Source organism: Mustela erminea, chromosome 19, assembly GCF_009829155.1.
Source record: "Mustela erminea isolate mMusErm1 chromosome 19, mMusErm1.Pri, whole genome shotgun sequence".
Lineage (NCBI taxonomy): Eukaryota > Metazoa > Chordata > Mammalia > Carnivora > Mustelidae > Mustela > Mustela erminea.
The window spans coordinates 7183024-7204078 of record NC_045632.1 but is presented as its reverse complement, the minus strand read 5'-3'; the positions used below and the strand labels follow the sequence as shown (position 1 = coordinate 7204078).

Here is a 21055-nt window from a genome sequence, read left to right as displayed (position 1 = left end):
CTTTGTTTTCTAAGCAATGTTCTATGAAATACTACTATTTGATGAAAGAGAAGTAGAAAACTTATTGATAATTGTTTCAAATGTTGAGGTATTTATCAAAACATACACTGAGTCAAACTATTAGCACTAAGGCAAGAAGTGTAACAGACATTAAAATGCAAGACACATATAAAATGGAATCTAAGAATATGGAATTGTGTGCATCATGTAAGTTAAAATCATAATCAGTTCTGAGACTGGGACTGATGGTAGAATATTACTAAGCCAGAAAGAACAAACCAAGATTCATGTGGTCTAACACCTCTTGTCTGATCCTGTAGCAACCTTTTCCTTAAATGCTGTCTCCACCTTCAGGAGAAAAAGCAGTCTCTTCCTAGACATGACACCTCAGATGGTTTCAGTAGCAGCAAAATTACTATCTCCAGTGTGTCACATATTCAGTGTTAGATTAAAAATAACTTTTTAGGGGTGCCTGGGTTGCTCAGTGGGTTAAGCCTCTGCCTTTGGCTCAGGTCATGATCCCAGGGTCCTGGGATCGAGCCCCGCATCAGGCTCTCTGCTCAGCAGGGAACCTGCTTCTCTTCCTCTCTCTCTGCTTGCGTTTCTGCCTACTTGTGATCTCTGTCTTTCAAATAAATAAATAAAATCTTTAAAAAAAATTTTTTTTTAATATCCTGGAAACAAATTCATCTACATGATCTCTATAGATCAGAAAACTGTTACATCTCTAATCTACTCAGTATTAGAAGCGTGAAGGCATTATAAGTACACCTTTAAAAAGACTGAAAATTTAATCTGATTCCTGTAATGTGAACAGAAGATGGATTTCATAACTACAGTCCTTACACACCTTCCAAACAACTCTCTGCTGTCACTGGGATTTTCATGAGTTAAGTGTCCTCAGAGAGGATTTTAGTAAATCACATCAGGAGCCATCAGGTGTGGGTCCAGGGTCCAGGATCCTCATCTCTCTTTATAAGCTTGGCTCATACCCAACCCAAGGAATGATTCCACCTCCCTGTTCAGCTTTGCCCAAAACTGTCCTGACCCACAGAATCCCTTTCACAGATGTGAACACTTAGACGTGCTCCCTTACAGGCTCTCTCAAACTGAAAGAGAAAATACTCACCAGACTCCTTCCCGATGGAAGGGGCTCAGTGTAAAGGTCATGGCAACCAGTATGTGAGGGAGGGAGGCAGCCAGACCCCAAGATAAGACTTCCCCTCCACTCCCCTCAGAATTGCAATTATCATTTCACACAGGATGGCAGTGAGAGTGCAGGCTTCAGTAGCTGAAAATATCTCCAAAAAACTTTTTCCCACTGCTAATTACCAAACCCAATTACAAGTTTGTGAGTATCTCCAAGGAGACCACTGTATGGTTTAAGAGAGGCGCCTACTTTTTGATGATCCCTGATGGTAGACAGGGTCTCACATGGAAGGAGCAGTAAATACTCAAGGGACTGGTGGTGAGATGTACGTATCTCACAGGTGTCCCCGATTCCCTGAGAAGTTCTGCCACTAAGATCGAATTCATGCTAAGTTCTGTCTCCTAAGCTGCATCGTTACCTAAGAATTTAGAAAAGACATGAAATCATACAGGGTCCAACAAGTATTTCTTTTTTTAAAAACATTTTTAATTTTTAAAAATTTCTTTTCAGTGTACCAGAATTCATTGTTTATGCACCACATCCAGTGCTCCATGCAATACGTGCCCTCCTTAATAACCAACACCAGGCTCTCCCAACTTCCCACCCCCCGCCCCTTCAAAACCCTCAGATTGTTTTTCAGAGTCCAGTCTCTCATGGTTCACCTCCCCCTCCAACTTCCCCCAACTCCCTTCTCCTCTCCATCTCCCATGTCCTCCGTGTTATTCCTTACGCTCCACAAATAAGTGAAACCATGTGATAACTGACTCTCTCTGCTTGACTTATTTCACTCAGCATAATCTCTTCCAGTTCCATCCATGTTGATGCAAAACTTGGATATTCATCCTTTCTGATGGAGGCATAATACTCCATAGTGTATACGGACCACATCTTCCTTATCCATTCATCCGTTGAAGGGCATCTTGGTTCTTTCCACAGTTTGGCGACTGTGGCCATTGCTGCTATGAACATTGGGGTACAGATGGCCCTTCTTTTCACAACATCTGTATCTTTGGGGTAAATAACCAGTAGTGCAATTGCAGGGTCACAGGGAAGCTCTACTTTTAATTTCTTAAGGAATCTCCACATTTCTTAAAGAAACTCCACATTCTTAAGGAATCCCCACATCTTCCAATGTGGGTGGACCAACTTGCATTACCACCAACAGTGTAAGAGGGTTCTCCTTTCTCCACATCCTCTCCAAAACACGCTGTTTGTTTCCTGTCTTGTTAATTTTGGCCATTCTAACCAGTGTAAGGTGGTATCTCAATGTGGTTTTTGATTTGAATCTCCCTGATGGCTAGTGATGATGAACACTTTTTCATGTGTCTGACACCCATTTGTATGTCTTCATTGGAGAAATGTCTGTTCATGTCTTCTGCCCATTTTTTGACATGATTATCTGTTTTGTGTGTGTTGAGTTTGAGAAGTTCTTTATAGATCCTGGATATCAGCCTTTTGTCTGTACTGTCATTTGCAAATACCTTCTCCCATTCTGTGGGATGCCTCTTTATTTTGTTGACTGTTTCCTTTGCTGTGCAGAAGCTTTTGATCTTGATGAAACTAGAAGCTGGTTTTTTGAAAGAATCAGTAAGATTGATAAACCACTGGCCAAATTAACACAAAAGAAAAGAGAGAGGACCCAAATTAATAAAATTATGAATGAAAAGGGATAAATCACAACTAACACCAAGGAAATAGAAACAATCATCAGAAATTATTATCAACAGTTATATGCCAATAAGTTAAGCAACCTAGATGAAATGGATACATTCCTGGAGAACTATAAACTTCCAAAACTGAACCAGGAAAAAACTGACAACCTGAATATACCAATATCTAGCAATGAGATTGAAGCAGTGATCAAAAACCTCCCAAAAAATAAGAGCCCAGGACCTTACGGATTCCCTGGGGAATTCTACCAAAATTTCATAGAGGAAATAACACCTATTTTCCTGAAGCTGTTTCAAAAAAGCAGCTTCAGAAGCAGAAGGAAAACTTCCAGACTCTTTTTATGAAGTCAGCATTATCCTGATCCCCAAACCAGGCAAAGACCCCACAGAAAAAGAGAATTTCAGAACAATATCACTGATGAATATGGTTGCTAAGATTCTCAACAGATCCTAGCAAATAGGATCCAACAGCACATTAAAATGATTATCCACCATGACCAGGTGGGATTCATCCCTGGGTTGCAATGATGGTTCAACATTCGCAAATCAATGTAATAGAACAAATCAATAAGAGGAGAGAGAAGAACCACATGGTCCTCTCAATTGATGCAGAAAAAGCATTTGACAAAATCCAGCATCCCTTCCTGATTAAAACGCTTCAAAGTATAGGGATAGAGGGAACATTCCTGAACTTCATAAAATCTATCTATAAAAAACCCACACCAAGTATCATCCTCACTGGGAAAAAGCTTGCAGCCTTGCCGTTGAGATCAGGAACATGACAAGGATGCCCACTCTCACCACTCTTGTTCAACATAGTATTAGAAGTCCTAGCAATGGCAATCAGACAATAAAGAGAAAGAAAATGTATCCAAATTGGCAATTAAGAAGCCAAACTCTCTCTCTTTGCAGATGACAACATTCTTTATATGGAAAACCCAAAGACTCCACCTCCAAACTACTAGAACTCTTACAGCAATTCAATAATGTGGCAGGATACAAAGTCAATGTACAGAAATCAGTGGCCTTCTTATACACTAACAATGAAAACACAGAAAGGGAAATTAGAGAATCAATTCCATTTACTATAGCACCAAGAACCATAAGATACCTGGGAATAAACCTAACTAAAGAGGTAAAGGATCTCTACTTGAGGAACTACACAACACTCATAAAAGAAATCAAAGAAGACACAAAAAGATGGGAGACCATTCCATGCTCATGGATTGGAAGAATAAACTTTGTTAGAATGTCTATACTGCCTAGAGCAATCTATATTTTTAATGCCATTCTGATAAAAATTCCACTGGTATTTTTCAAAGAGCTGGAGCAAACAATCCTAAAATGTGTTATGGAATCAGAAGAGACCCTGAATTGCTATGGAAATGTTGAAAAAGAAAAACAAAACTGGCAGCATCTCGTTACCTGATTTCAAGCTTTACTACAAAGCTGTGATCACCAAGACAGCATGGTACTGGCATAAAAACAGACACATAGACCAGTGGAACAGAGTACAGAGCCCAGATATGGACCCTCAACTCTATGGTCAAATAATCTTCGACAAAGCAGGAAAAAATATACAGTGGGAAAAAAGACAGTCTCTTCAATAAATGGTGCTGGGAAATTTGGGCAGCTGTATGTAGAAGAATGAAACTTGGACATTCTCTTACGCCATACACAAAGATAAACTCGAAATGGATAAAAGACCTCAATGTGAGACGGGAATCCATCAGAATCATAGAGAACATAAGCAGTAACCTCTTCTGTATCAGCCACAGCAACTTCTTTCAAGATATGTCTCCAAAGGCAAAGAAAACAAAGCGAAAATGAATTTGGAGGACTATTTTTAACTTTTTGAAGAACCTCCATACTGTTCTCCAGAGTGGCTGTAATGGTTTGCATTCCCACCAACAGCGTAAGAGGGTTCCCCTTTCTCCGAATCTTTGCCAACACCTATTGTTTCCTGAGTTGTTAATTTTAGCCATTCTAACCAGACCACACCAATTTTTTTTTTTTAAACGTTCAATGGGAACACACCTACTTCTGATACCAGCTCAAGTTCAGGGCTCCTAAAACCATGTGCCATTTTCAGAATTCTCCAGAAGGACTCCTATAAATCACCGAGAGCTATTGTACTCACCACTATGGTTTATTAATCTGTATCTGAAAGGATAGGATACAGATTAATACTAGACATGGAAGAAATATATGGGGTAGGGTCCAGAAAAAGTATGAAAGAGTTCCAGTGTCCCCTCTGTGAAGTGATGGGTGTGTTATTCTCCAGACATTGACATTTGACAATACTCATAAGCATACTGCCAACAGGGATGCCCACCAAAACCTAGGTGTTGACACTTTTTACTGGAGCTCAATCACATACTGACTGGATAGCTATTTATTCTCCTGTTCTAGGGAAGTCTGGCTGATTTATTTTGTGTTCAGCTACTTCAGAAGCGGACCTGACACTGCATTGCCCAAGGTCCATTCATAAACCACTATCAGACTGTCTGGTGGCCATTCCCTGAGATAAACAAAGGCAATACTGTGAGCATGACATTACAAGGGGTGGAGATTATCTTCCAGGGTGAGATGGCAAAGGACAGACCTCTGTTAAGTTTTGCCACATTTTCCCTATATTCTTCCTACTCATCCAATATCCCAGTACAGGAATAGAACCATATGGTGGTCAACCCATTCTGCGAATACAAAGAACATGCACATACATGTTCACACACTCAGAAACACACAGTATGCACACTCAAGATAAATACACATGCACATAGTCTTTCCCATCCTGGCATACACAGGCTCACACCCGCAGTCATGTGCACACTGACCACATACAGACTCACACTCACATACATACATACTCATAATGCACACCCAAACACCAATGTCCTACTCAATTTCACAAAAACCCTCACAAAGTCACCAGGTGTATGCTCCTCAGAAAAATGTCTGTATAAAGTAATTCTTTTCCTATGTCCAAGTCTGTGAATGCAAGAAAGAGGAGCCATGTCTACAACTGAACTCCTTCCGAATGCCAGGAGCACATTTTACCTGTGTAGCATTTCAAAACTTCTCTGAGCTCTGCTCTGGGAATGCAGGGTGTGGGGAAAAATTTGGTGGTGAAAGGTAGTTCATGAGCTGTAACACAGCAGAACAGGAGCAGAGGGGAAGAGGGCAAAGCAATGAAACATGGTGACATGGGACAGTATTAGTCCAGTAGGGCTGTCATGACAAAATATCAAAGACTGGATGGCATAAACAACAGAAACTTATTTCTTCAGAGTTTTTAGGTGACAAATCAAGATCTAGGGGTCAGCAGGGTTGGTTTCTTCTGAGGCTTCTATGCCTGCTTGAATATGGCCAGCTTCTCCCTGTGTGTTGTTCACACAGCCTCTCTCTGGTCTTGCATATCTGCACTGCTGCTATTTCCTAACTTCCTCTCCTTGTAAGGACGCCAGTCATATTGTATTAGGGTGCACTGCAACAGCCTCATTTTTAGCCTCATCATCTCTTTGAAGGCCCGATCTCCACATTCTGATGTATTAGTTATTAGGGCTATGAAATATGAATTCTGGGATAAACATCCTGTTAGGAATTCTGGGATAAACATCCTGTTAGGAATCCAATTCCTAACAGGAGTATACGGAGTGTGGGAGGTGTGAGAGTATGCAGGATAAAAAGGCACACAGGGCTTAAAGGGTGCACGATGTTTCAAGTGCACTGCAGGTCTTGATGGAACAAGGGGACAATGTGCATGGAAGTTAAAGGTGTAACACAGCAGACATTAGTTTGCAGGCCTAGTGTTACACTAGTTGTAAGAACAAGGGGGAAAATGAAGGAAGATAATCAGCAACAGTAAGGGGAAGGGTGGGAAAGCCCAGGACAATTCATGTCCATGTGGGCTTAGAGAACAGAAGGCAGGAAACACATTTTGTAGGATTTCAATGTTATTTGATGGTGGACAACACTATGACACATGACTGGAAAAAAAGGCAGAACTCTTAATAACAGCTCCAAAAGGAGAAGGATGCCAGGCAGGATCATGCTGGAGGGAGGGCACTATATATGGATGGGGACAGGGTAACAGAAGCTAGAGCCACAGAACAGCTCATGTGTGGAAGCAGAGTGAGAGGAGCTAGTTTTCTAGAGTTCCCACTGAACTGGCTGACTTGAAGCATTTCACAGGTTCAAAACATAAAGCTGTTCCTGGTTGTCTGGTACCTGACCCTGGGTGGTCACAACTGCTGCAAAGTGGCTCAGCTTGTGTGAGTCCAGTAAGGGAAGTGGTTAAAGCATGGACTGGTCAGCTGCTTAACAAGGGGAACTGACTGCTTGGTAGCTGGAACCTTCAAATAGCATTGATACGAAAGACCACAACAAATATGATATGACACTATGTTCTTGGAGTATGGATGGGCTGGACATGGTTTGTGGTCCAGGACAGAGGGTTAAAAGAGAGCTGAAACCTTGGTGTAGGGATAATGGTGTTAAGGAAACAAAATGGGTGTGGGTGATGAAGTAGGCTGGGAAGAGTATGGGAATGAAAAGACGAAGGGCATCACCTCAGAGGCAAAGGTTATAAGTATCTTCTATACTTGCTGACTAAATTTTCTTATTTGGTTATAATACCATTTACTAGACCTGTTAATTTTCAAGGTGCTTTTCCCCTGCTTCATTAATAAGTAATTGCTGGAGTAATATATTTTTTATTTTTAGACCACATACTGGGTCACAAATCAGGAATCAACTGATACCAAAAGACTGAGATTATTCCCTGCACATTCTCAGATCACAATGCTTTGAAACTGGAGCTCAATTACAAGGAAAAGTCCAGAAGGAATTTAAACACCTAGAAGCTAAAGACCACCTTGCTTAAGAATGCTTGGATCAGGGGCGCCTGGGTGGCTCAGTGGGTTAAGCCACTGCCTTCGGCTCAGGTCATGATCTCAGGGTCCTGGGATCGAGTCCCGCATCGGGCTCTCTGCTCAGCAGGGAGCCTGCTTCCTTCTCTCTCTCTCTGCCTGCCTCTCAGTGTACTTGTAATTTCCCTCTGTCAAATAAATAAATAAAATCTTTAAAAACAAACAAACAAACAAACAAACAAAAAGAATGCTTGGATCAACCAGGAGATCAAAGAAGAACTGAAACAATTCATGGAAAACAATGAGAATGAAGACACTTCGATCCAAAAACTATGGGATACAGCAAAGGCGGTCCTAAGGGGGAAATACATAGCCATCCAAGCCTCCCTCAAAAAAATTGAAAAATCCAGAACACAGCAGCTGTCTCTACACCTTAAAGAACTGGAGAATCAACAACAAATCAAACCAACTCCACACATACGGGAAATAATCAAATTAGAGCTGAGATCGATGAGGTAGAAACCAGAGATACAATAGAACTTATCAATGAAACTAGAAGCTGGTTTTTGAAAGAATCAGTAAGATCGTTAAACCATTGGCGACACTAATCCAAAAGAAAAGAGAGAAAGCTCAAATACATAAAATTATAAATGAAAAGGGAGAGATCACAACAAACATCAAGGAAGTAGAAACAATCATCAGAAGTTATTATCAACAGTTATATGCCAATAAGTTAAGCAACCTAGAGGAAATGGATGCATTCCTGGAAAACTATAAACTCCCAAAATTGAACCAGGAAGAAATGGACAACCTGAATAGACCAATATCTAGTAACGAGATTGAAGCAGTGATCAAAAACCTCCCCAAAAACAAGAGCCCAGGACCTGATGGATTCCCTGGGGAATTATTTTTTATTTTTAAAAAGATTTTATTAATTTTTTGAGAGAGAGAGAGAGAGAGAGAGTGTGTGTGTGTGTGTGTGTGTGGTGTGTGTGTGCAAGTAAGGGGAGTGGCAAAGGGAAGAGAGAGAATCCCGAAACACTCTGAACTGAGTGCACAGCCTCACTGGGAGCTTGATTTCATGACTCTGAGATCATGACCTGAGCTGACCCAAGAATTGGACTTAATGGATTGAGGCACCCAGGTGCCCCTGGAGTGATATTTTGACATTGTTGGAACAACTTATCTCTCTTCGAAGTATTTTGGCATCTACTGATGATTTTTACCTGAGTCAATTATCAGATGATGGTTGCAAAATAGTTGTTCTAACATCCTACTACCTTTTTTCCAAGTTTTAATTTAAATTCTAGTTAGTTAACATACACTACAATATTGGTTTCAGGAACAAAATTTAGTGATTCATCACTGACATACAACACTCAGTGCTCATCAGAACAAGTGCCCTCAGGGCGCATGGGTGGCTCAGTTGGTTAACTGTCTGCCTTCAGTTCAGGTCGTGATACGGGGATCCCAGCATCAAGCCCTTTGTTGGGCTCTCTGCTCAGCAGGGAGAGCTTGCTTCTCCCTCTCCCTCTGCCTGCCACTCTGCCTACTCAAGTTCTCTATCAAACAAAAAACAAACAAAAACAACTGCCCTCTTTAATACTCATCACCCATCTGGTCCATCCTCCATCCACCTCCCTCCATCAACCCTGTCTGTTCCCTACATGTAAGAGGCTCTTGTGGCAGTTTCATGCTCTCCTTTTTTTCTTTTCCCCCTTCCCATATGCTCATCTGTTTTCTTAAATTCCACATATGAGTGAAATCATACAGTATTTGTCTTTCTCTGACTTATTTCGTTTAACATAATACACTCTACCTCTATCCATGTCACCACAAATGTTAAGATTTCATTCTTTTTTATGACTGAGTGATACTCCATTGTATATATGTATAACACATCTTCTTTATCCATTCATCAACTGATGGACATTTGTCCCTTTCTGTAATCTGGCTGTTGTTGATAATGCTGCTATAAACACAGGGGCACATATATCCTTTCCAATAGCTATTTTTGTATCTTTTGGGTAAGTACCTAGTAGTGTAATTGCTGGAATATAGGATAGTCCTATTTTCAACTTTTGGAGGAACCAACATACTGTTCTAAAGAGTGGCTGCACCAGTTTGCATTCCCAACAGAGTAAGAGGCCTCCCCTTTCTATGCCTCCTAACAAGTGTTGTTTCTCATGTTTTTAATTTTAGCCATTCTTAAGAGCTGTGAGGTGATAGCTCATCTTAATTTTCACTGATATTCCCTGATGATGAGTGATGTTGAACATCTCCTCATGTCTCTTAGCCATCTGTATGTCTTCTTTGGAAAAATGTCGACTCGCGTCTTCTGCCCATTTTTCAACTGGATTATTTGTGTTTTGGTTGGTTTATGTATATATCAACCAAATATATACATAAATACACATACATATATATGTATATATATAAAAGATATATATCAAATATATTGTATGCATATAAAAACATTTATGTATGTATATATATGAGATATATATTATCATACAATATATTTGATACTCTTACCAGATATGTCATTTGCAAACTCCTCTCCCATTCTGAAGGTCGCCTTTTAGTTTTGTTAATTATTTCCTTTGCTGTGCAGAAGCTTTTTATCTTGTTGAAGTCCCAGTAGTTTATTTTTGCTTTCATTTCCCTTGCCTCCAGCAATGTAGCTAGTAAGAAGTTGCTATGGGCAAGGTCAAAGAGATCACTGCCTGTGTGCTCCTGTAAGATTCTGATGGTTTCCTGTCTCACATTTAGCCCTTTCATCCTTTTTGAAATTATTTTTGTGTATGCTGTAAGAAAATGGTACAGTTTCATTCTTTCCCATGTTGCTTTCCAGTTTTATCAAAAACCTCTTTTTCCCATTGAATGCTCTTTCCTGCTTTGGTGAAAATTAGCTGACCATGCAGCTGTGGGTTAATTTCTGGGTTTTCTTTTCTGTCCCATTGATCTATGTGTGTCTGTTTGTGCCAGCACCATACCGTCTTGATCACTATAGTTTCGTAATACCACTTGAAGTTCAGAAGAGTGATTCCTCCAGCTTTGGTTTGGTTTTTCAAGATAGCTTTGGCTATTCAGGGTCTTTGTGGATCCATACAAACTTGAGGATTGATTGTTCTAGCTGTGTGAGAAACGCTGATGGTATTTTGAGAAGGACTGCAGTAATACAGAAATTTTAACAATATTTGTTCTCCTAATCCATGAGCATGGAATGCTTTTCCATTTCTTTGTGTTATCCTCAACTTTTTTTTTTTAATTTATTTGACAGACAGAGATCACAAGTAGGCAGAGAGGCAGACAGAGAGAGAGGAGGAAGCAGGCTCCCTGCTGAGCAGAGAGCCCGATGTGGGGCTCCATCCCCGGACCCTGGAATCATGACCTGAGCCGAAAGCAGAGGCTTTATCCCACTGAGCCACCCAGGCACCCCCTCAACTTCTTAAACACACAGCATCATACTGGTTACTAGAGTAGATTTTAGTAATTCATCATTATATATGATACCTAGTGTTGATCACAAGTGCCCTCTTTTTTTTTTTAAGATTTTATTTATTTATTTGACAGACAGAGATCACAAGTAGGCAGAGAAGCAGGCAGAGAGAGAGAGGAGGAAGGAGGCTCCCTGCTAAGCAGAGAGACTGATGCAGGGCTCGATCCCAGAACCTTGGGATCATGACCTGAGCCAAAGGCAGAGGCTTTAACCCACTGAGCCACCCAGGCGCCCCACAAGTGCCCTCTTTAATACCCATCACCCATCTAGCCCTTCCCCCACCCATGTCCCTCTATCCACCCTCAGTTTGTTCTCTATCATTAAGAATCTCTTATGGCTTCTCTCTCAACTTTCCTTGTTCTTTCCTTCCCACATATTCATCTGTTTTCCCTCTTAGATTCTGCATATGACTGAGACTATATGGTATTTGTCCTTCTCTGACTGGAGGTCTGGCATTCCTGCACAGGCTGTTAGCTCCGGTCTACTCCAGCCATCGTCACTGGGACTTGTTACATGATGAGTCGTGTGCTTTGCGTGCAGCCAACACTTGCGCCCCCGCGTGGACAGCGGGGCAGTCTGTGTGCAGCCAACACTGGTGCCGTGCCTGGACAGCAGGGAGACAGCCCCACCACCAAGCTGCAGCTGCGAAGGCCTCCCAAAAATGCTGGTTCAGCGCACGTGCGACCTTTCCGGCCGCATACCTGTGCCCAGGTCTCCCGGCCCATCTTGCCCTCGTCAGAACTAGGATCTGCAGTCCACACCTGATCCCCCCACATCTGGACCCCTCCACCACCCACAAGACCCAGATCCTCCCCAAGCCCACAGACCAGGACTCAGATTGCCCTCTTCGCGCAAAGAGTCTGAAGCACAAACCCTTCTCTCTCTGGCCCTTCCCCTGCTCGTGCTCTTTCTCAAATAAATTAATTAAATCTAAAAATAAATAAATAAATGAAGCACAAACCCATCTTCTCATTCCCACATGTTCTGGATCCCAGACTTCCCTCTTTCCCACTTCCTCCCAGCCCAGGACCTTGCGCATGCACTCCACGGGGCGCAGAGCGTGTGGTCGCTCGCCCCACCCCCGGAACCTGAAACCAGTGTCCCCTAAACTCTAGATGACCTCGAGGGCGGCACCACGGGCCTGGGACTCGTCACTGAATACACACGGTTAACGGTGCCACCAGACTCTGGTCCAAAACAGTCCCTCTCACAGGACCCCGACCCCCGCCTATCGCGCGGTGCAGGCTCCGGAGCCGCTGCGAGCTCTGAGCTGAGCGGCCGGCAGCACGCAGTCCTCTCCCTCCTCGGGACCCCCAAGCACTACCACACCTGCATCAGCCCACACTCCCTGACAACTAACCTCGCAAAAGGAGAATCCGCAGCTATAACGCGGTCCCTCAGGCGGACAGGGAAACGAGCAGTAGCGCCGAAGCCAACTGGGAAAACGCGAGGGTCACCTGACCCTGGTTCCAAGTGCGCATGCGCAGGAAGCCAGTAACCACACCCACATTCGCGCTTGCGCAGAGGCCACCCACGAAGGCCCGCCCCGCCTAGGACCTAGACCCTGCAAGTTCTCTGTACCCTGCCTTGGCAGATGGGGTCTTCAGACTTTTCGCTATAGCAGCCCCTCCTCCCTACCGGAATCACCAGTCCTGGTTCCGTTCCTTCCCTTTCTTTTGCTAAATGCGGGGAACCCACAGTATTTATGTTGAGATGTTGACGGTAGTATGTAGAGGGTCGGGTGTGTCCTGCTTTCTTTCTCTGGTGCTACCGAAGGAGGGACTGATGTGGGGGGATGCTGTGGAAACAGGGTTCTGGGGGGAGAAGCATCAGCCCCTCAGGGACCGTGCTGAAAAGGCTTATTCGTGGGCCCTACCGCGGCTGTGTCTCAGTCTTTTAGAGTGGGGTTCTCCTATAGATTCGGTTTCAACAGGAATTCGGGAGATTCACGTACCCTTTGAGAGGCAATGTCTGGCTAAGCAGTCCTCAAGGCTGGATTCCCATTAGGATCACCTGGGAGGTTTTCAGAACGACCGTCTCCTGTGCCCTGCTCTGCTCATAGATACCATCCTACCGCTATGTACTCACCGCGAAGGGGCTCTCTGGGGTCGTTTTTTACAACGTGAGTGTTCTCATTCACGAGAGCTCATCCTCATCACTTATGCATCGCCCCAAAACCCCTCTCCAAATGCAATCAAACTGGGGATTAAGTTTCACCGTGTGATTTTGGGGTGGGGAGGAATAAATATTTAGTCTGTTGCACTGATATTACTCCTTAATAACTTAATCTGTAACAAGATACACATTTATTTTCAAACAGTACTTCCATCAAAAACATGTGGGACCTTGGCTGGGTACTCTGATTAGGGTCACCATCTGACATCAGGGTGTCAATCAGCCTGGGTTTCAATCTCCAGAGCCTGGGGAAGAATCTGTTGTTGGTACAATTTATCTCCTTCTTACAGTTTCTACGTGTGCTCACCTACACTTCAGCTTCGACGACAGCAAGTCTGTTCAATCCCTTGCATGCTTCAAATCTCTGATTTCTTCTTCTGTCAAATCTGTATGTGGTGTCTCACTCGAGGACTCATGGAATTACTTGGGATGCACCAGAAAATCGGGGATAACATCTCTTTGTTAAGATCATCTCATAAGTAACTCTAAACTTCCTATATCCCTTTTACTTGGTGTCATAACTAAACCAAGGGAGCAACCCCCAAATTGGAGATCTGTATTAAGAAATCAGTGGAATTTCTGCAATGAAAAATAATTTAGACATTATCAATCTACAACCCTATTACCTGTGATTCCTTCTTCTTATGGTTTCTTTTTAAAAATTTTTTTTGTTTTGTTATGGTAGTCACCATGCAGTAGGTCATTAATTTTTTATGTAGTTCTTAGGTAGTCACCATGCAGTAGGTCATTAATTTTTTATGTAGTTCTTACGGTTTCTTATGATTAAACACCTGGGGGGAATATCCTTTAAATTTTCAGGTAGCCCATGGTTTATTTTCTTACAATAAAGCCCATGAATAAGAGTTACTGAAGCTCAGATAATTAAAGTGCTGGATTTTACAAATGTCACAACACATAAAAGAATCTTCATCAGAATGAGGGTTTTGGAGGGGAAGGGGTAGGGGGATGGGTGAACCTGGTGGTGGGTATTAAGGAGGGCACATATTGCATGGAGCACTGAGTGTAGTGCATAAATAATGAATCTTGGAACAATGAAAAAATAAAATAAAATTTTAAAAAATTATATGCTGGGGCATAAAATTTCTTTGACCCATAACAGTTTTTCAATAATGTAGAGTTTGGGATGGGACAGGTCTTCCCAACACTTGCAATGTGGAATACTAGTAAACAGCCTCTCCAGCCTGACCCATCCAGGTCTCATCCTTTCCCTGATTTTCCAAGGAAGAACTGAGTTTTGTTATCCAAAATGGCACCTTCACTCCTATACTATATTTTCTATTCGATGATGTGGTGGAGCATTTTATATGAGCAAGAGTTTTGCCACTTAAATGAAATTAGAAGCTTGCTTGACACTTGTGATTTAACCATGAAGCTGGAATTAATGAATGGGGGTCAAAGAGTGGATTCCAATGTGTCCTGTGCCACCACCATCCCTCCTAGCTCCGTCATTCCTTTGCCCCACCCCACATACCCATCTCCCACCTAGATACTCGACGACCCCACCCGTGGAGCTGGAGTCACCTGCTAAACCTGCATGCACCCCTCACCTCTGCTCAGCCCCCATCAGACTTCTGCATTGCACACCATCTCCTTCTTGTCATCTTCTTGATACTGTTCCTACATGATCACTATTCCAGGGACTCCAAGGTGATCCTCCTCCCTTTCCATCACTCCCACAAACCACACCATCCAGACTCTTCTTTGTCTTGCCAAATATCCACTCCCGATTCCAGTATCTCCCCCTGGGTCCTCTATGCCCAATACCATCCAGTGTCCCAGTCTCAACTCCTATATGAACCCAATCCATACCCACACCCATTACCCCACCTCTATCACCTTGACCCTTTCTCCTGGCTCCCTGGCTCCCTCACTGTCCTGTGCCTCTATTGCCTCACTCCTCATGTTCAAGGTCTCTTCTCCTAAACTCTCCTAATCCTCTCCTCGTCTAACCTTCTCTATCTGCCTTGGACCACACTCTCTTCCTTCAAGGTCCACCTAACCCCCACATATTCTCTCCCTCCACTCCAAACAAGTTTTAAATCCTGTAAGACTCCTGTGAATTTCACCAACCACAGACCATGAATGTCTTCCCTACGAAGTGCCCATCCCCGTTTTCTCCTTCATTCCCGTGAAAGCTTGCTTTACCCAGATCCCAATATACCCCATACCTTCACTTCCTGGCACACTTTGTGTCCTTGTACCCTCAAATGTGGCAGTGTTCTCTGTGATATCAAACACCGTTGGCTTTTATCCCTCCTCATTCTTTCTTCTTCTATACTCTCCTTCCCTTCAACCCAAGACCTTGGCATAACTGTCTTGTCCCTATGCCCTTCTTTCCCTGTGCCTTCTCTCTCACCTACTCTATCAGACTCCCATGAACTTCCCCACCCCACATACTCCAACATTCCCACCACATGACATGACCTAGGGTTGTAATGCTCAAAGAAATTTTTAAGGCTGTGTATTGAAAATATTCTCCTTGTGGATTGTTGAAGGCTTGGAAGAATACAAATTATAAAAAGGGGCCCCATTTCTGGCATCCAGAGGTCTGGAGATATAACTCTTCTTCTGTATATGAACATGTCATGATGAATGTGTTAGCCAATTGTGTGATAATGAATGTGAACTATTTGTGTGACGGTGTAGTGAACATTAAGGTCGATGAGAGCTAGCTTGTATGTGTGCCTGAATGTTTGTGAGTTTCAACTGCAGTTGTGTAAGTACATGAGTGACTATGTATGTGTCTACTAGTATGTGAATATATGCGAATGTGGGTGTGCATACACACGTGTGTTTCCATCTGCATGTAAGTGGATAAATGAGTTCATGTTTGTGTGCAGTCTTAGTTGCCCACCATAATGGCTCTGACTTGAAAATGACTGCTCATTGCACAGTGAACTTGCATCACATGTGGATTTGTTTGTAGGGAAAAGCGAAGGATCAGTTTCAACTCCTAATTTGTATATCTTCTTACCAAAGCAGCAAGATCTCATTACTGCAAATTCAAACACAACTACAACAACAACAACAACACAGTAAAGAACTGTTGTAACCGTGTGATCTTCTTGAATTAAGTAGGTGAGGGTTGGCTCATCCAAAATCTTGTAAATCTTGTAAAATCTTCTAGTTGAGCCATCTGGTCTTCTGTTTTAAATCTGTGAAACACTCTTTTAGAAACTTCGTTCTTTCTTCTGTGGATATTGTTCTGTCTGTATTTCTTATGAAGAGAGGTCAGTTATGGTAAAGCATAACTGGTATGGTAAAGCACATGTTCCTAAACAATGATCCTATTTACTGGCACTGAATTGTTCAAACAAGGCCAAATTCATTACCTTTGATTTGTGAAACAATTTCTAACTGTGTTGTATACATCATGTTGCTCCTTTTACTTGTATCTCTGAATATTCTTCCCAGGTATTTTGTCTCATTCTGTAATTGATTGGTTCAGTTCTGTGGTCAGAAGATTAACAAAGTTTTGGGGTAGAGAAACTTCTCTGGGAAGTGTGGAATCCAGTGAGACTCACACACCTGGCCACAAGTCCCTCATGTGTCAGAACTCAGTATTTGCTGCTGTCCTTCAGAGAAGACCCCGTCTACACAGAGAGACCAAGGGGGAGAAAAGAGCCTCTCACAAATACTCAAATAGTCTCCTATGGGGTTCTAACTAGAAACTTATAATTGTTTTTTGTAATTAACAACTGGGGAAATTTTTCAGAAACATCTTCAGTTCCCAAACTCATATTCCCAGTGCAGCTACAAATGAAATAATTGCAGTTTTGAGGGCGGAGACCTCACAGAATCATGAGCTTATATCCCAGGGTCTGACTGCCCCCCTCCCGCACACATACAGGCTGCCATGCCCTTCACAGTAAGCAGCTCCCGGCAGCAGGAAGGTGTTGGTAAGGATTTCTACTTCAAACTGAGAGGCGGTGTCCATTTAAGAAAAGGCGTCTCAAGAATCTGGGTGAGTGATCATATCAGAAAAGGACAATGTTCTGTGTATCACCTGATTCATTCTGAAAACCATGCAGGAAGGTGGAGTAATTCTGAGGCTTGAACTCCGCTAGTAAAGAGACGGGGTGTGTTTCGTGCAAGTATGAATACTCACTGATTCTTAGGTCCTTAAAGACTGAGCTGTAAAATCAACCTTCTGCACAGCCACATCCTAGGAATTGTAGACTAAATGCTCAGGGTTGCTAGCGGTGCACCTGTGACACCTCCATGCTTGTAGTGAAGAATATAGCGCATGTACAGGAAGCATGTGACCCTGTGAGGAAAGTATCATCCAAATGGTAATGGCTTGAATGGACAGGGGTCCTCTAACTCTGGATCTACCACTAAATTTTGGGGACACTACCTGAGTCTGCATTGGAAATCTCCATAATCTGTCAGTGACAGCGAAACATTCATTTTGAAGGTTAGGAAATGAACAAGTAAGGAACAGGTGACATAACAATGATGCATTACAGATGGTAGCTGTCAGGTGTATATCATGTTCTCTCCACCCATTTAAAAATTATTCCGGATGTCTGGGTAGCTCAGTTGGTTGAGCATCTGTTTTTGGCCCAGGTCATGATCCCAGAGTCCTGGGATTGAGTACCACATTGGGCTACCTGCTAAGCAGGAAGCCTGCTTCTGCCTGTCACTCTGTCTACTTGTTCTCTCTCTCCCTCTCTCTTTGTCAAACAAATAAATAAAATCTTTAAAAAGTTATTCTACTGTCAATATAAAAACCCAGTGCTTAGACATAGAGTGCATAAAAATATACGCCTTACAGATGCCAATTTGCAGTGAAGTGTCTTATGGTAATATCATTCACAAATCTGAGTGCGTTGTTAATAGCTTTACTTAACTGAAGTATTAATAAATGGATAAGTATATCATTTGAAATTAATACTAACTTAATTTCTGCCTTACACTATTATTATTTTTATCATGTGTTAGTGCTTTATGTCCCAAAGTTTAAAGAATTACTTGTGATTATTCAACAATTCCTGTGATTGCTACCATTATACTTCGTTCCTGACATAAAAGCAAATGAGTCTTTCTGTGGCCATCTTGATATCAAGCCAGTCTTGCATGCACTACATACAACTTGTAACAGGACAGGTTCCTGCAATGTTCTGCTACTAACAGTGCATGTACATTTACTAAGATATTGAACACTTTACCCATAATTGATATTGTCCTGTCCAATAAATCATCACAAGTTAATGGAAACTTGTAATGAAAATTATAGACTATCACCACTCTACAATCAACCATAAGGTGGCAAATCAAAACTAACTATACATCTGGATTGTTTGATGAACACAGCTACTGAGCTTTCTTTATTTTTTTTAAGATTTTATTTACTTGAGAGAGAGTGAACATGAGAGAGAGAGAGAGAGAAGGCACACAAACCAGGAGAGGGGCAGAGAAGGGAGCCAGATGTGGGGTTAAATCCCAGGACTCTGCAATCATGACCTGAGCCAAAGGCAGACATTTAACCGACTTAGGCACCCAGGTGCTCCAGCGACATTATTTTCTTGCAGACCATGGTCGCTCAGTGAACTATCCCCATTTCCAGCCCAACCGGTTCTCAGTCCCCACACAGTCTGAAGGAACAGATGTGGAAAAATAATTGGCCTCTCTGTATGTCTGTTCTCTTCCTCTTTTAGTTACATCCACAGTAGTCCTGGCCTCATAGGGTCGTGAAGCATGAAGAAGTTCTCACATGAGTGCCCTCACAGGACAGATTTTACATTATAAGTGCTCTTAAAAGTTCTATGTTCAGTCCTTGGAAGGCTGTGTTTCCAAGGGGGAATGAAGGGAAGGGCGAACATACTGGAATTCTGCTGATGTGATACATTTGGCCCATGCCTCGCGCTCCCACAAAGGACATTTTAGCTCAGAAGGCAACTAACAGTGTCCGGGAACAGAGAAAATGGCCAACAGCGAACTGGTGGTAGGACTGATCTTCTTAACACAGACGACGGTTGGCATCCTGGGCAATTTCTCACTTCTTTATCATTATATCCTCCTTTCCTTCACTGACTACAGGTCGAGGTCCACAGATTTCATTCACAAGCACCTGACTGTGGCCAACTTCTTAGCTCTGCTCTGTAAAGGAGTCCCCCAGACCATGGCAGCATTTGGGTGGAAACATATCCTTAGCCACTTTGGATGCAAACTTCTTTTCTTTCTTCACAGGATGGGGAGGGGAGTATCCATCGGTAGCATCTGCATCTTGAGTGTCTACCAGACCATCACGATCAGCCCCACAAACTCCTGGTGGGCAAAGCTTAAAGTAAAAGCTCCCAAGTACATTGTTCCCTCTATTTTCCTGTGTTAGATGCTGCAAATGCTGGTAAATGTCATTTTCCCTGTGTATATAATTAGTGCATCGAGCGACAAAAACATCACAGGTGAAAAGAATTTCGGATACTGTTCTTCAGTTCGTCATGAAAAAACCACAGACTCATTGTATGCAGTATTGCTCTCACTCCCTGACATGCTATGTTTGGGGCTCATGCTCTGGGCCAGCGGCACCATGGTTTTCATCCTGTTCAGGCATAAGAAGCAGGTCCAACATATACGAAGAACTGTCTCCGCCAGGTCCTCCCCGGAGTCCAAAGCCACCAAAACCATCCTTCTCCTGGTGAGCACCTTTGTCTACTTTTATTCCCTCTCCTCTGTCTTTCAAGTTATTTTGGCTCTTTCTGATAATCCTGGCTGGATCCTCGTGAATGTCACTGTGATGACAGCTGTGTGTTTCCCAACTATTAGCCCCTTTCTGCTCATGAGCCACAACTCCAAGGTACCCAGGCTCCTCTTTGCCTGGAGAGGGAATATAAAATCCCCTTATCTTAGGAGAAATATGTAAACTGTATGTATATCTACAATGTACAGTTGCCAATTCATTCATCCCCCTCAGGGTCCTAAATAAAATGAATCCAAGACAACAGTAAACAGGACATGCGAGCATCTTCTTAAAAATAAACAATAAATCATGACAATATTGTAATGAAACACCATTATCTTCTAAATACTTAAATAATTGAAGTTTTCCTAATACTGCCAGTAAAGGAGTACAGAATTGACGCAATAACAAACACCAGGACTTGACACAACCTGGATATTACAGAGCAGTCTTCAAGTGTGTGGCTTTCAATCTAATGCAATAAATTTCCAAGAAAGGAACCTGGCACACAGTTTCAGGAAAAGGTGTATGAACATGGGGTAGAGCATGGTCCTGTCATTCCTCTAACTGAAGAAAACAATGTCCCCACTACATAAAGAATAGCCTGAGTGGAGCTGGAGGAAACGTCCATTCTCAGGCAGTGGTGTTTCTGGGAGCCAGTTATTAAGTTTTGTAGGTAAGTCACATCCTTAGAGAGAGGGCACTGATCTGTTTGAAATATGAGGTGGTGAAGGGAGATGAGCATGTTGACCATATTTTCATGTAGAAATGGCCAGATTAAAGAGGAGCAGGGCAAAGGAAAGCACAAAAACATAGATATATTTCTGCTGGTCTTTAAAGATAATCAAGTGAGTGCTGACAACATAAACAGACATGTGATGAGATTTGGAGAAAGCGGAGTTTTCTCTGTAATGTTAAGGTGATTTGGGTGTATTGGCAGGAAGGTGGTCTGGAGACCCAGCCTCAGGTCTCCTTCAGGGCACA

General features: G+C 42.5%; 1 protein-coding gene across 1 annotated transcript; it reads left to right on the top strand.

Annotated features, from left to right (window-relative positions):
* The first annotated feature begins 19312 nt into the window (after positions 1-19312).
* LOC116579163 (vomeronasal type-1 receptor 4-like) lies at positions 19313-20254 on the top strand. The gene is given in 1 exon segment (XM_032324159.1): positions 19313-20254. A coding segment is annotated over 1 exon segment (939 nt). The 5' UTR covers positions 19313-19315.
* Positions 20255-21055: the final 801 nt, after the last annotated feature.